Source organism: Sorex araneus, chromosome 1 (genome assembly GCF_027595985.1).
Source record: "Sorex araneus isolate mSorAra2 chromosome 1, mSorAra2.pri, whole genome shotgun sequence".
NCBI lineage: Eukaryota > Metazoa > Chordata > Mammalia > Eulipotyphla > Soricidae > Sorex > Sorex araneus.
The window spans coordinates 241,192,201-241,207,021 of NC_073302.1; the positions used below are offsets into that span (position 1 = coordinate 241,192,201).

The window sequence follows — 14,821 nt, forward strand, 5'->3', positions numbered from 1 at the left end:
CCCCCAAGTGAAAAATGGGCTTTATTTAAAGCTTTGTGTTATTCCTGATTTCTCCTTGTCTTTATAGGTGTATTGTCTTTTCACTTGGTTTAATTACACTTTTATCATCTGTGGATTTATTAAACACCCAGAGATGTAGGCTCAGATGACAAATGACAGAGTTAAAGTTAATGTCTTGGTGAGGATATCTCTGATTTCATGTATGAGCAGTTACAGAAGACATAGCTGTGGCACGGACTTAACTTTTCTAAATGATGTAGCAATACACTCTTAAAGAATAATTCCATGGCAAGTACCATAAAAATATTAAACTGTTCATTATATATGGTGCTCTAGATACACTGCTCCACACATTAAGGAGACCGTACTTTAGAAGATTGGAGAATCAGGATGCCCTGATCTGCATCTCTGAGAGTGTTCCAGAACCGACGGTGGAATGGGTGTTCTGCAGTTCACAGAGTGAAAGGTATGAAGCGCCAGAAATAAACACTATTATTATTTCCCTCATGGGCTTGCCTCATCTGTTGACATCATGTTGTATATCCAATTTATTGCAATTTATTTATTCGTTTATTTATTGGATGGAAGGGGAGGGTGGTCATGCTCTGTTGTGTTCAGGGGCTACCCCTGATTCTGCACTTGGAAGTTGCTCCCAGTGGTACTCAGGGGATGATGCAATTCTAAGGATGAATCTTGGGCCTCCCACATGCAAAGCATGCTTCAGTCCTTTGGCCTTTCTCTCCATTGCTTATTACCATTTTAACAGGAAGTCATTTCCTCGAAGAATGACAAATGTAGACTTCTCAGGAGGATAATGAGGATGTTTTTATCAGAAAGGCTGTTTTGTTTTGTTTTGTTTTGTTTTGTTTTGCTTTGCTTTGCTTTTTGGGTCACACCCAGTGATGCTCAGGGGTTACTCCTGGCTTTGCACTCAGGAATTACTCCTGGCAGTGCTTGGGGGATCATATGGGATGCCGAGGATCGAACCCGGGTCGGCCGCGTGCAAGGCAAATGCCCTACCCGCTGTGCTATTGCTCCAGCCCCAAGGCTGTTTTTTTTTAAGGGAGGAGGGACACAGTCAGGTGTGCTCAGGGCTTTACTCCTGACACGGTGCTCAGGGATCACTTCTGGTGGATCTGGGGCACCATATGGGGTTCTGGAGATTGAACTTGGGTTACCCACATGCAAGAACTCCTTACTCCCCTTACCAGTTCTCCAGTTAAGGAGGCCTCTGGAACTCGTTGTGTATCATGTCACCCACTTCCGGGAATCCCTGGATATTTCATATACAAATAAATGTCTTTTCATATTTGTCTGTTTAGTAGGGCAATGGGGTCTGTGCTGACCCCCAGAGTATTGGGGTTGCTCCTTTCCATACTTGGGATCATGTGGTACCAGAGATTGAACCTCAGTCACATACGAGGCTAGTGCCTTAGACCTTATAGTATCTCTTCAGCTCCTAAAAGTCCTTTTAACTCAGGACTGTTGGTTACCTAAACATCTGATTGGAAGAGGAGAAGGGTAGTCATCAGAGTATTTAATTCCCAGTTTGAAAAAAAAAATGCCTGTGTTGGGACCAGAGAGAGTACAGCTGGTAGGGCACTTGCCTTGCATGTGAGCAACTCGAGTTAAATCCTGGCATCCCACGTGGTCTCTCAAGCACCACCCATAGTGATCCCTGAGCACAGAGCTAGGAGTAAACCATGAGCACTGCTTGGTGTGGCCCAAACAAAACAAAATGAAAAGAAAAAAAATGGCCTGTGAATAAGTGTTTTCTTGTGATCTCTTTGGAAAAGCAGTCTGATATAGTTGATTGAGACTGTAGAATCTAGCCTGGGTGTTCCCTACATGTGTGACAACTCACCTAACCTCTTGTGCTTCATCAAAAGAAGGGGATGGAAAAGGACTTAGAGACTTGCTATGTTGACAAGATGAATCAAAGTACCTGAGGCACACAGAACAGTGTCTGGCAGAGAGTGAGTGCCAATAAGTGTTTACTTTTGTTTCTCCTATGTCTGTAGCTCAGTTCCTACAGTCAGAATTTGTGCATTTTGAACTAAATGAGGTTTCTTTAACTTTGATTAAGAAATGTAACTAATTGCTAGGTGTGTGGCTCAGTGATAGCACATCTGTGAGGTCTGTGGTCCTATCCGTGGCATTGTAATTGAGAGAAAAAATGGATGAAATAAAGAGAACAAGTCAAATAATACTTCCAGAGATAGTAATCATAGCACTGTAGCACTGTCCTGTAGCACTATCATCCCATTGTTCATCGATTTGCTTAAGTGGGCACTAGTACCATCTCCATTGTGAAACTTGTTGTTATTGTTTTTGGCATATCAAATACACCACGGGTAGCTTGCCAGGCTCTGCCATACGAACGGGATACTCTTGGTAGCTTGCCGAGCTCTCCAAGAGGGGCGGAGGAATTGAACCCGGGTTGGCCACATTCAAGGCAAACGCCCTACCCACTGTACTATTGCTCCAGTCCAGTAATCATAATATAAATTATATTATAATACCTAATTTTATTTATTTATTTTGGATTTGGGGGCTTCACCTAGTAATACTCAGGAGTTACTCCTGGATCTGCACTCAGGAATCATTCCTGATGGTGTGATTTAAAGATACAACCTGTAGAGTACCAGGGATCAAAGCTGGGTCAGCTACATGCAAGGCAAGTGACTTGCCTGCTGTCTCTCTCTCTCTGGCCCTGATAATACCAAATTTGAGAGAAAAGATATTAGCTGATAAGTGTGAACCATGTGTACAGGAAACAGATGGGAAAGTCACATATGACATGATAGATGAATTTTGTTTTGTTTTGATTTTTGGGCCACACCCACTAGTGTTCCAGGTCTATTCCTGGCTTGTTGCTTGGAGGTGACTTCTGGTGGTGCTTGGGGAACTTGAGGTGCCAGAATTTGAAGCCATGCCTCCTGCATGCAAAGTCTCCTCTCAGTCCTTAAAGTTCTCTCTGGTTCTGACACACCAGAATAATAAGAATGCTATCTCAGAGGAGTGCACTGGTGGAGGGATAGGTGTTCGATTATTGTATGACTGAAATTCAAACATTGATTTGTAACTGTATCTCACGGTGATTCAATAAAAAGAAAATGTGTAACTACAGTAGTTATTTTGTCTATTCCTTAACATGTATTTACAATTTTAAACCATATTCAGTCTAATGTCTTTTATTTCTCGTTGCAGCTGTAAAGGAGGAAGTCCGACTGTGGCTACTAAGGAGAAAAGTGTCCTACGTGAATTGTTTGGAACAGACATAAGGTGCTGTGCCAGAAATGAGCTGGGCAGGGAATGTACCAAGCTTTTCACAATAGGTAGGACCATCATATCATGCCTATCTGCCTTTTCCTTAGGAATGTGGAGCAAAGTCCAACCACTGCCATAATTATTCCATTTCAGAGATTCTTTACAATTAGCCTCTACCTCTTTAGCTTCTCTACACGGAGATTCAACCAACTGTGAATGGAAAATTTGTACTACATGTTTAGTCTAGGATGGCATTGTCTGTCCAAACATATCCAAGACTTTTTCTTGTCATTATTCCTTCAGTAATGCAGAATAAAATCTAGTTGTACTGTATCAGATATTATAAGAAATTTAGAGGAGATTTGAAGTATTTAGGAAACTGTACCTAAGTTATGTGCAACTAATATACCATGTTGCATAAGGATTTTGAGAATACATGGATTTTGGTATCTTCATGGTTCCTTAGAAACAATCCATCATGTATACTGAGGGACAACGATAATTCTTTGATAATTTTGGGGGGATGGCCACACCTAGTGATATTCAGGGACTACTCTTGGCTCTGTGCTCATGGCTCACTCCTGACAGGCCTTGGGGGAACCATATGGAATCGAACCTGGGTCATTATGTGCAAGGAAAGTGCCCTTCCTATTGCACTATTGCTCTGACCCCTCTTTGATAAATTTTTAATATAACAATGGATTCCTTCCTAACTGCTGCTTTCATCCTAAAAACAGAGTTTGAAAGATTCTGAGAGAGACATAGACAGAGAGAAACACACAGAGAAAGAGAGACAGAGAGAAAGAGAGAGAGAAGTGTCTGCCATAGAGGCAGGCTGAGGGAGTGAGTAGGAGGGAAACTAGGAACACTGGTGGTGGGAAATGTTCACTGGCAAAGGGATCAGTGTTGGAACATTGTATAACTGAAATTCAATCATGAACAACTTTGTAACTGTGTATCTCACCAGTGATTCAACTAAAAAGGGGGATGTAGATCCTTTTATTAAAGTGCTTAGTAACATTTGAGTTGACATTAATCTCTGTTCTTCATAATGTGGGGGAGGAGGACAGGAACCACTGTTCTTCTGATCTGGGATTGTTTTCACCTTGTAGATCTAAATCAAACTCCTCAGACCACACTGCCACAAATATTTCTTAAGGTCGGGGAGCCCTTATGGATCAGGTGTAAAGCTGTTCATGTGAACCACAACTTTGGGCTCACCTGGGAACTAGAGAACAAGGCGCTGGGGGAGGTAAGATGAGTGTTTGTATCCTGGAAATGCAGTTACAGTGCAGGATGAAATCATCACATTGGCTATGGTTGGGAATTATCACAAGGTTGTGGGGGATGGAGGGTAGCTAAGATAGAGGAAGTTCCATTATTATAACACTAGTTGAAAATGATCACTCTGGACAAAACTAAACTGTTGAAAGTAGTTAAAGGGAAATACAGGATAACCCTCTGGCATCTGTATTCCAAACTATAATGTCTAAATTTAGAGATAAAAAGAGAAAGAACAAAGGTGCCCCCCATAGAGGCAGGTGTGGGATGGGGAGTAGCTTGAAGGGGCAGGAGGGAAACTGGGGTCACTGGGATGTGAAATTATACTGGTGGAGGGATGGGTGTTGGAACATTGTATGACTGAAATGCAATCATGAACAGCTTTGTAATGCTCTATCTCACAGAAATTCAATAAAAAAATTTTTTTAAGGAATCATTACATTGAAACTTTGTTTTATTAAAACCTAGGGCAGCTACTTTGAGATGAGTACCTATTCTACAAACAGATCTATGATTCGGATCCTATTTGCTTTTGTATCATCAGTGAGAAGAAATGACACAGGATATTACACTTGTTCTTCTTCACAGCATCCCAGTAAATCAGCTTTGGTTACCATCCTAGGTAATGCAGCCTCCTTGTGTGATCTTTGTTCCTATTTTTAATTGCTTTAGTGTGGAATGTAATATGTAGACTGCAAATTGAGGTGTTTTTTTTTAATATAGCGTTAATGGGGGTGAAAGCTGAGAAAAAATGGAATAGTCTTTTGCAAATATAAGCTGCCACCCCCTTCCCACTCCAGTTAAGCTTTGCCCAGTTGAATGATTTTCTTCGTGCATTTGCCACATTGTGATACAATCATACTTTTGTCTTCCAATAGACTGTAAGAACAGGACAATCTCTCTTTATGTGTAATCTCAAACCTGGCAGAGAGTCTGGGACAACTAGGCACTCATTTAAGGCTTGTTCTAGGGGCTGGAGCAAAGGTACACCAGGTAGGACACTTGCCTTGCCTATGGCCAATCCAGATTCAATCCTGGCACCACATATGGTCCCTTGAGCAACACCAGAAGTAATTCCTAAGTAAAGTGCCAGGAGCAACCCCTGAGCATCTCTGCATGTGTCCCAAAAACTTAAAAAAAATTGTATAAAAAGGCTAAAGTTGAAAAGGGACACTGAGTGGTACCAGGTTTAAGTCATCTCAAGTTAGGTGGCAGCTTTCACCATAATGGAAATCTTAAGAAATGGAGAGATATCCTTGGCAAACCAATGACTAAGCATTCTTTATGGAAACTTTGCAAATTATCTTGGACTAGTTATTTCATTTGTGACCTGAGGTTAATATTACGGGGAGTATTATCATGGCTAGCCACTCTGTTGAAAGTGAGATCTTCTTTTGTATTTTGGGCCATATCCAGCAATGCTCAGGGGTTACTCCTGGATCTGCACTCAGGAATCACTCTTGGTAGGGTTTAGGGGATCATAGGGGATGTCAAGGATAGAACCCAAGTGGGCCACGTACAAGGAAGTGCCTTATCCCCTGTACTGTCTCCCTGGCCCTAAACAGACAACGAGGTCTTCCAAAGTATCAGTGGGCTCAGGAATGAGCAAGGTGGGTCTGGCTAGGATAGGCCTGAAGCCTCTTCTGCAGAAGCTGCTTCTTCACTAGTACATTTCTCTGGGAGGAGAGTCCATTACTTACATCCAATTCTTAGAGGAAACTTGGTTGCACTCTAAGATGATGCCACTTCAAAGCTCGTCATAACTGGGACAAGGACTGCTGCTGGACTTTTGCAGGAGGACTGAGTTTTCTTGCTTTATACTGATAAATTGTTTGCTTTCTGATCCATTGCCATGTAAATGCTCATTGTCTTATACCTGCAATTTTATTTTATCTTTTTTTCTTTTTACAGAGAAAGGATTTATAAATGTTTCCAAATCAAATGAAGATTATGAAATTGGCCAGAATGAAGAGTTTTGTTTTTCTGTCAGGTTTAAAGCGTACCCACAAATCAGATGTACATGGACCTTCTCTCTCAAATCCTTTCCTTGTGAACAAAATGGCCTTGATGATGGGTACAGGTGAGGCAGCAAAGCTACAGGACTTGTGTCTACTTGTGGCCCAAGACTGCTCGTTGTCCTTGGGAAGAGCAATTTTGTCGTATAAGTTAATATATATTTGCCTTGGCACAAAAGTTGAGAAAACACACAGCAGATGTGAGAATCGGGTGTTTGAATGCCAGTTCAGATAATGTTAACAGTATGAAAAAACAAAAAAGAATCCTACTAGTTAGGTCTAGTTCTGTGGCCTTTTCTGAGTCATCAGAGGGTTACTTCCTATTCGAGAGTGCCCAGAGGTAGCACACAGACTCTTCCTTCGCATATTTGCCGATGATTGAGGAAGTAAAACTCCTGAAAAAAAAAAACAACAGGAAAACATTGCCAAAAGGTGTATAAAGATTTTAAAAAGCAAATGCAGAAATAACCCCATAATAAATGCGGAAGGACAATTTTGTTTTCCTAGGAATTTGTACAATCATACTCAAGGAGAAAAGCATTTATTCTGCTTTAGAGGAAAAACCAAACATTTACTCTGAAAACTTCTTTAATCTGGCACCTTTTATCTCTTAGAAAGAATAGCCTACATAGCATGATTTCAGGCCTGACTATGTACCATTGAGAGAGACTTGTAATTTTTAGGAGGTGAGGGGCACAACCAACGATGCTCAGGGCATACTCCGGGCTCTGCACTCAGGAATCAATCCTGGTGGGCTCAGAGGACTATATGGGATCCTGGGATCTGACCAAGGTCTGCCGAGTACAAGACGAACATCCTTCCCTCTAAACTCTCACTCCTGCCCCAAGACTTGTCACTTTTTTAAGCAACTTAGGTCTCTAACCTCCTAAACAGAAGCCATTTGGACAAAGATTAAAAACGTGAATCTGACCAGGCTCACATGCTTGAATGAGGAAACAAACAAACAAATGGAGCAAAATGCCCAGATTTTACACTTTCTTAAGGTGGGAGGTGGGAAGAGAAATCATACACAGCTGTACTCAGGCCTTGCTCCTGGCTCTGAGCTCAGGGATCACTCCAGGTGGTTCTCCAGGACCATATATGGTGCGGGAGGACCAAATCAGGGTCAGTTTCTACAAGGCAAGTGCCCTACCTGCTGTACTAACTCTCGTGATTGATCTGATGATTTCTATCCCGGGTCTATATGTGAATTATACAACATAGTTGCTACCAGTCACATATGGATATCAAGAATTTGAAATATGGGCTGGAGAGATAGCACAGCGGGTAGGGCGTTTGCCTTGCCCGCGGCCGACCCGGGTTCAAATCCCAGCATCCCATATGGTCCCCTGAGCACAGCCAGGGGTAATTCCTGAGTGCAGAGCCAGGAGTAACCCCTGTGCATCGCCAGGTGTGACCCAAAAAGCCAAAAAAAAATAATAATAATTTGAAATATGGTTATTTCAAATTATAATGTACTGTAATTGTAAAATAAGCACTAGATTTTATTTTATTTTTAAAATTTTATTTTTATAAAGTTGTTCACAATAATTTATTACATTCAATATTTCAACACCAATTCCGCCATCGTTACACCTTCCCCCTACCATTATTTTGAATTTTCCAACCACCATCCAAGCCTGCCTCAAATGTAGATGATAAGTAATTTATTTTGTATTGTTTGTTATGAATAATCCACTAAAAATTCTCCAAAAAAGATTTCCCTAGAGTGTGTGAAAATTGTTGCATCTCTCCTCAGAGCCATTAAGCCCTTGTATAAGAGATGTATAACTGGAGCTGGAGTAATAGCACAGCGGGTAGGGCGTTTGTCTTGCACACGGCCAATCGGGGTTCGATTCCCAACATCCCATATGGTCCCCTGAGCACCACCAGGGGTTATTCCTGAGTGCAGAGCCAGGAGTGACCCCTGTGCATCACCGGGTGTGACCCAAAAAGAAAAAAAAAGAGATGTATAACTAATATGTCATTACAGGTTGAGCCTTGATCAACATATATATTCTTGATCAAAATCAGTTGCCTTCTATTTTATACCCCATCAAATGTAGTATGCTGCTGTTGGTATATCAGCATAAAGTGTGAGATGTCACTCCAGGAATTCTAAAATTTTAAATAGGGTACTAGAGCTGGAGTTAAATATTTAACTGGATGGTGATTTGAGGTCCTGAAGCATCTCTGCATCATGTTGCTCTCGTCCAAGATTTATTTGTGAGTCTCTAGATAATGGTCATTCATGAGCTTAAATGGTACCCAGAGACAGTTTGTGGGTGGGACTGCCAGGAATGTGGAAGCACAAGGAGATGGGTGGATGGAGCCCATTTTTGACAACTGTGTGAGGCTGAAGGTTTGAGTCACAAAACCCAGATACCTAGGTTTTTCAGCGTATTCATTCTCATAAGTTTGGGGCTCGTCCTAAGCCTGTGAAGATTGACTGTGAGTGGGCAGTGATTGGGCTCTCTAGAGTTTGCAACTGCAGTGGTTCTGTTGGAACCAGTGGAGGGACTCACCCGCCCCACTCTGAGGTCCCTTGGATGAAGTCAGCTTGGCACGGAGTGAGGAGAAATCTCTGCATCGTGTTGCTCTTTTCCGAGACTTATTTGTGAGTCTCCAGCACTAGATTTTAAAGACAGATAGGGCCAAGAACATGGTTTAGTGATAAAATGCATGTGTAGCAGGCAGGAGAGTTAGATTCAATACCCCCACACTGCAGTGCATAAAAAAAATGCAGTGTAGCTCTTTAATACTTTTATATTGATTATACATTAAGATAATAATATTTGGAATATCATGAGTAAAATAAAATCTGTTGTTTTTATCCTTTTCGTGCAACTGGAAATTTTAAGTTATAGGTGTGACTTGCATACTTGTCTATTACATAGCACTGGTATGGATGAGAAGTAAGAGTTAAATTGTTTCCCCCTTTTGATACTTCTCAATGTTTCTTTCATGGTCACTGTGCTATTTTTCTTTGTATCCAAGAGCAATCTGTAACTGACTCTTGTATGCATTTTAATTTTTGTTTATTTTATCATTTCTCTTTTGGATTGCAATGATTCTTTCCAGTATGAAATGGTAGCTTGCTGTGGAACCCTTTTTGTACACCCCAAATCACCTCGGTCGGCTACATGCAAGGCAAACGCCCTACCCGCTGTGCTATTGCTCCAGCCCCAATATTTTGAATCTTAAGAGGTTGTGGGGATGGAGGGTATATGGTTTCTTGCAAATCTTACCAGGTTCGATTCCCAGCATCCCATATGGTCCCCCAAGCACTGCCAGGAGTAATTCCTGTGCATCGCTGGGTATGACCCAAAAAGTAAACATTTTTTTAAAAAAGGATTCAAAATACTCATTAAAAAATTAATAAGTTTAGAATAGAGTCTTCGAGGACTGGGGATATATAATACAGATGTTATGGCACTTGCTTTAAACATAGCCAACTCCAGTTCAATGCCTGTGCTACATCTGGTCCACTAAGCATAGAGCAAGTGATATGCTCTGAGCACAGCTGGGTTTGGTCCAAAACACAAAATAAAGAAGAAAGGGGGAAAAAACAGAGCCTTTGGCTTGTGAGCCTTGGTCAGCCTTTGGCTGACTCATGTGCACTCCCATACATAACTCAGGGCTATTCTACAGCAACACTGTTGACATCCTTGGCTAAATAATCCTTTGTCAGTGGGGACTGACCTGTCAATGCACTGTAGGTTGTTTCGAAGCTCCTCTGCACTGCATGTCATAGCACACCACATCTCACTATAACAACCAAAACTATCTCCATCCATTGCCAAACATCCCTGATGAGGAAAAACAGCTTGTGGATGAGAACCAATATGTCAGAAAATCCCATTGGCCTAAGTCTTTATTCTGAATCATCATATTGTTGAGGTGAAAAAAGGCTCACAGAATGGACCCAACCCACAATGTTTATTTTATTCAAAAAGTTCTTGAGCCAAATTTAAAAACAAGTAAACTTTATTTGTGCCATTCACTTTAGAATTTATATCCATGTATATTCTTCATGTGTAAGTAACTAAATTAATTTTTCTCCCTCCCCCCACCAAAAAAAGTTCTTGAAGAGTTACCACTATTGTTGGTTGATTATATTATGGGTCCCAGTGCAAGGGGAAGATGAGACTCCTTCATGAAAAAAAATGCTCAAAACATTGAATGGGAACACAAAGGATGAAGAATCCAGACACGCTTCTGAGTGCTCTAAGTGGTTTTGTTTGGGTTTAGGTTTTGACCCACACAGGCTTTTAACAGTTATATGGTCAAAAAAGTTGTCCAGATGTTATATTTCATTTTATATTTTATGCTCAGGACTTATTCCTGGCTCAGAGATTACTCCCAGTTGTATTCAAGGGACTATATGGAGTACTAGGGGTTGAACTCAGGTTGCCTGCATGCAAAGCGAATACCTTCCCCACTATACTGTCTCTTAGGCATCCTTAATGGTTTTCACTCTCAACATCAGACTCTGTGTTGAGGTAAGGCATGGCAGATTAGGTCATGAACTATTCTCAACTTATCATTTGTAAGTAAACAAGTTGCAAGTTTACTAATAAATTAAAGTACTAATACAGTTTTCATCCTTTGCTTATTACCTAATGTCAACAATTTAAGTAAATTTTTGTGAGATCCAGTATTTTCATCATATTGGAACTGTTTTTTTTTTAACCTTTTTTTTAACAGTGTGTCAGCTTCTTAGATGATCTTTCTTTTTTCCTTTTATTTATTTATTGGGGGGCCATACCCAGTGATGCTCAGGGGTTACTCCTGGCTCTGCACTCAAGAATCACCCCTGGGGACCATATGGGATGCTAGGGATCAACCCAGGTTAGCGCATGCAACACTAATGCCCTACCCGCTGTATTATTGCTCCAATCCCCTATTGTTTTATCCCCCATGGAATATGTGTGTGTGGTGTTGTTGTTGTTGTTGTTGTTATTGTTTGTTTATCTGGGATTTGGTCTACACCTGTTTTGTGCTCAGGGCTTCCTCCTGGCTCTGTGCTCAGGGATCACTCCTGGCTCTGTCCTTAGGATACCAGGATCAAACCTGGGTCATCCAGGTTCAAGATAAGCACCCTGACCACTGTACTATCTCTGCTACCCTCATAATATAGTCTTTAGGGGTGACTTAATAAACAAAGTGACACGGGTTTTTTTTAAACATGTGGCCAAAAGGTCTGTGTGATGAAACTGAGCCTGAAAAGGCCCTAGTGTGGTCGTGGCGTGTGTGCCAGAAATCTTTCACATCTTCATTTCTCCAGTTGACTTCCTCAAACATCTTACCCATGTTGGCCAGCACTGCCTCATGGCTCCCATTTTCTTTGGTTCTAAGTTCCCAGCAGTCAGGTCATCCAGATATGGAGAAAAAGTGCCTTTGCACTTTTTGGTTTCACCTGGTGTTTTGAATGTTTTTCTATTTCTAGAGACTTCATTTCAAACACCCAATTTTCCTGTAGATTTTTCCAGTTCTATGGTTTAAAAAAAATCACCCAGATGTTATACTTCATCATTCCTTTTGAAAGACTCTCTTTAGGCTTGTGTTTTCTCTTTCCCTGAAATATCTTAAATCTAGATTTCTAGAATTATTCTTAATTCTAGAGCCTGTATATGCTCTGCCCATGGTGGGCATTACTTAAATGCTCATCAGTATGGGACAAGATGGAAATCCTCTGGGTTCTGAGTGGTCAGGTAGGATCGTTACAGAAGCATATGGAAAGGCAGTTCTCAGGCCAGAGCGATAGTACAGCAGATAAGGCACTATTCAGCTCACCCTGGTTTGATCCCCAGTACCACGTATAGCTCTACTAGCAGTGATCCTTTTTCATTTTTAAAGGAGTTTTTAAATGAAATTTCCATGAGATATACAATTGAAAAGTTGTTTATGATTGAGCTTCAGTCTTATAATATTTCAACACCCATCCCTTCAATCCCTGAGCACAGAGCTAGGAGTAAGCCCCAAGCACCTCCTGGTGTGATCAAAAAACAATAATAATAATAATAAAACAGAAAAGCAGAACTCAGATTAATCCATCTTGTATGACTATAGGAGTACATTAATATACTCAGGAAACTTTTATTTTCCCAAAGGAAATTAAACTTGAATGTACAGAAAGGAGGGGAAATTTGAATAGAGAAATACCAAAGGCCTCCAGTTGAATCCAGTACCCTCTGTTTTTGCTGTTTGTGACAATGGTCCTGCTCCTTCTCTTTCAAAGATCACACACACACACACACACACACACACTTGTATATATAATCTCATTTTCTGAAATGTGGCAACAGGCTAAATTACTCACTCAATCACATAGGACAAAGCCAGTATCCTCATTTACTCCTGTTTTCTAAAATTGTCTTAGAAGACCAGAGCAATATTACAGTGGGTAAAGTGCCTGCCTCATATGCAGCAAACCTGGGTTTGATCCCCAGTATTCTATATAGTTCCCTGAATACCTCCAGGACTGATTCCTGAGTGCAGAGCCAGGAGTAACCCCTGAGCATAGCCAAGTGTGGCCCCAAAACAAACAAACAAAAAACCTATCTTAAGAGGCCAGGGACATAGTACAGGGGTTAATGTGGTTTCCCGAGCATCTCCAGAAGTGATCCCTGAGCAAAGAGCCAGGAGTCAGCTCACTGAATGGTTTGCATTACTGGGTGTGACTCTGAACTACCCTCTCCCAAATTCAATAAACAAATAACATTTTTAAAGGTAAAATAATCTAATAACTCCAAGAATTTCACACCCAAAGATTGAATTTATAGCTATATATCCACCATGATAAAAAAAAATGCATAAGTGTATTTGTATAGACACGACATTAAATGTGGCATTTGTTGCCTGATTTTTTTTTTTTGCTTTATGGGTCACACCTGGCGATGCACAGGGGTTACTCCTGGCTCTGCACTCAGGAATCACCCCTGGCCATGCTCAGGGGACCATATGGGATGCTGGGATTTGAACCCGGGTCGGCCGCGTGCAAGGCAAACGCCCTACCCGCTGTGCTATCTCTCCAGCCCCTTGTTGCCTGATTTTTTTTTAGTTTGTTTTAGGGTCACACACAGCAGTGCTTCTGAGTGACTCCTGACTCTGTGCTCAGTGATCACTCCTTATGAGACTCAGGGGACCATGTGGGATTCTGGGATTGACCTCATGCAAGGCAAGTGCCCTACCTTCTGTCCTATTGCTCCAGCCCTAGTTTCTGATATTTTTATTTAAAATGTTTTATGGATATCTGTATATGCTAATGAGTATACAATATATCTATATTATTATATCTTACACTATTTGTATGATAATTTTTAATAGTTGCAGAGTTTTCTACTTCTTAAGCAATTTTAGCTAAATCTGTTGATAGGAGTTTACCTCTTGCATCTTTCTTCTAATTTTATTTATTTTAGTTTTAGCTTTTGGGTCACACCAGCTATGCTCAGGGCTTCCTCCTGCTCTGCATATTATGGGGTGACCATATAACCATAAGGTTTGCTGGGTATAGAACCAAGAATGGCCACCAATGGCCACATAAAAGGCATATGCCTTGCCCCCTGTGCTATCTCGCTAGCCTCCTCTTTTTATTTTTATATAATTGTGTACTTCACTGTATAACCTTGAATACAGCTTCTCAATTTAGTTTTTTGGGTTTTTTTTTTTGCCTTTTGGGTCACACCCAGCGATGCACAGGGGTTACTCCTGGCTCATGCACTCAGGAATTACTCCTGGCGGTGCTTGAGGGACCATATGGGATGCTGGGATTCGAACCCAGGTTGGCTGCGTGCAAGGCAAACGCCCTACCCGCTATGCTATTGCTCCAGCCCCTCAATTTAGTTTTTATTCAAGATGATTCTTAGACCCAATTATCTTAATAGTAATGATAACACAATACATAAATTATAAGCGCTTCAGACAAAACTGCTTTATTTTTATTTTGTGACCTCCCAAGCAGTGTTCAGAGGGCCCTGGGGCCCCTCTTGGTAATACTCACCCAGTAGGCCCACACTTCAGGGCAAGATCCCCGGGATGTGGCTTTGCTCTTTGTGGAACCACACAGATCTCTCCCGGGATGCTCAGGTCCACCAGGGCCACACATGATAGTGCTCAGGGGCCACGAGGACTACACTTGGCAGTGCCAGGCATTGAGTAAAGCCCTGCACATGTAAAACATAGACTGACCCCTAACCTCTGCTCTCTTCTGGCCCCTACAGAAAAAATTTACTAAAAAATGCGTTACTAAAAAT

General features: G+C 41.3%; 1 protein-coding gene across 1 annotated transcript in view; it reads left to right on the forward strand.

Moving 5' to 3' along the window:
* Positions 1 to 14,821, forward strand: part of FLT3 (fms related receptor tyrosine kinase 3) — a 107,007-nt gene that overhangs the window by 55,912 nt on the left and 36,274 nt on the right. The window contains exons 5-9 of the mRNA XM_012931837.2: positions 337 to 466; positions 3,211 to 3,338; positions 4,383 to 4,522; positions 5,020 to 5,173; positions 6,463 to 6,631. Of these exons, the coding sequence (XP_012787291.2) occupies positions 337 to 466; positions 3,211 to 3,338; positions 4,383 to 4,522; positions 5,020 to 5,173; positions 6,463 to 6,631 (721 nt within the window). The remainder of the gene's footprint in view (positions 1 to 336; positions 467 to 3,210; positions 3,339 to 4,382; positions 4,523 to 5,019; positions 5,174 to 6,462; positions 6,632 to 14,821) is intronic.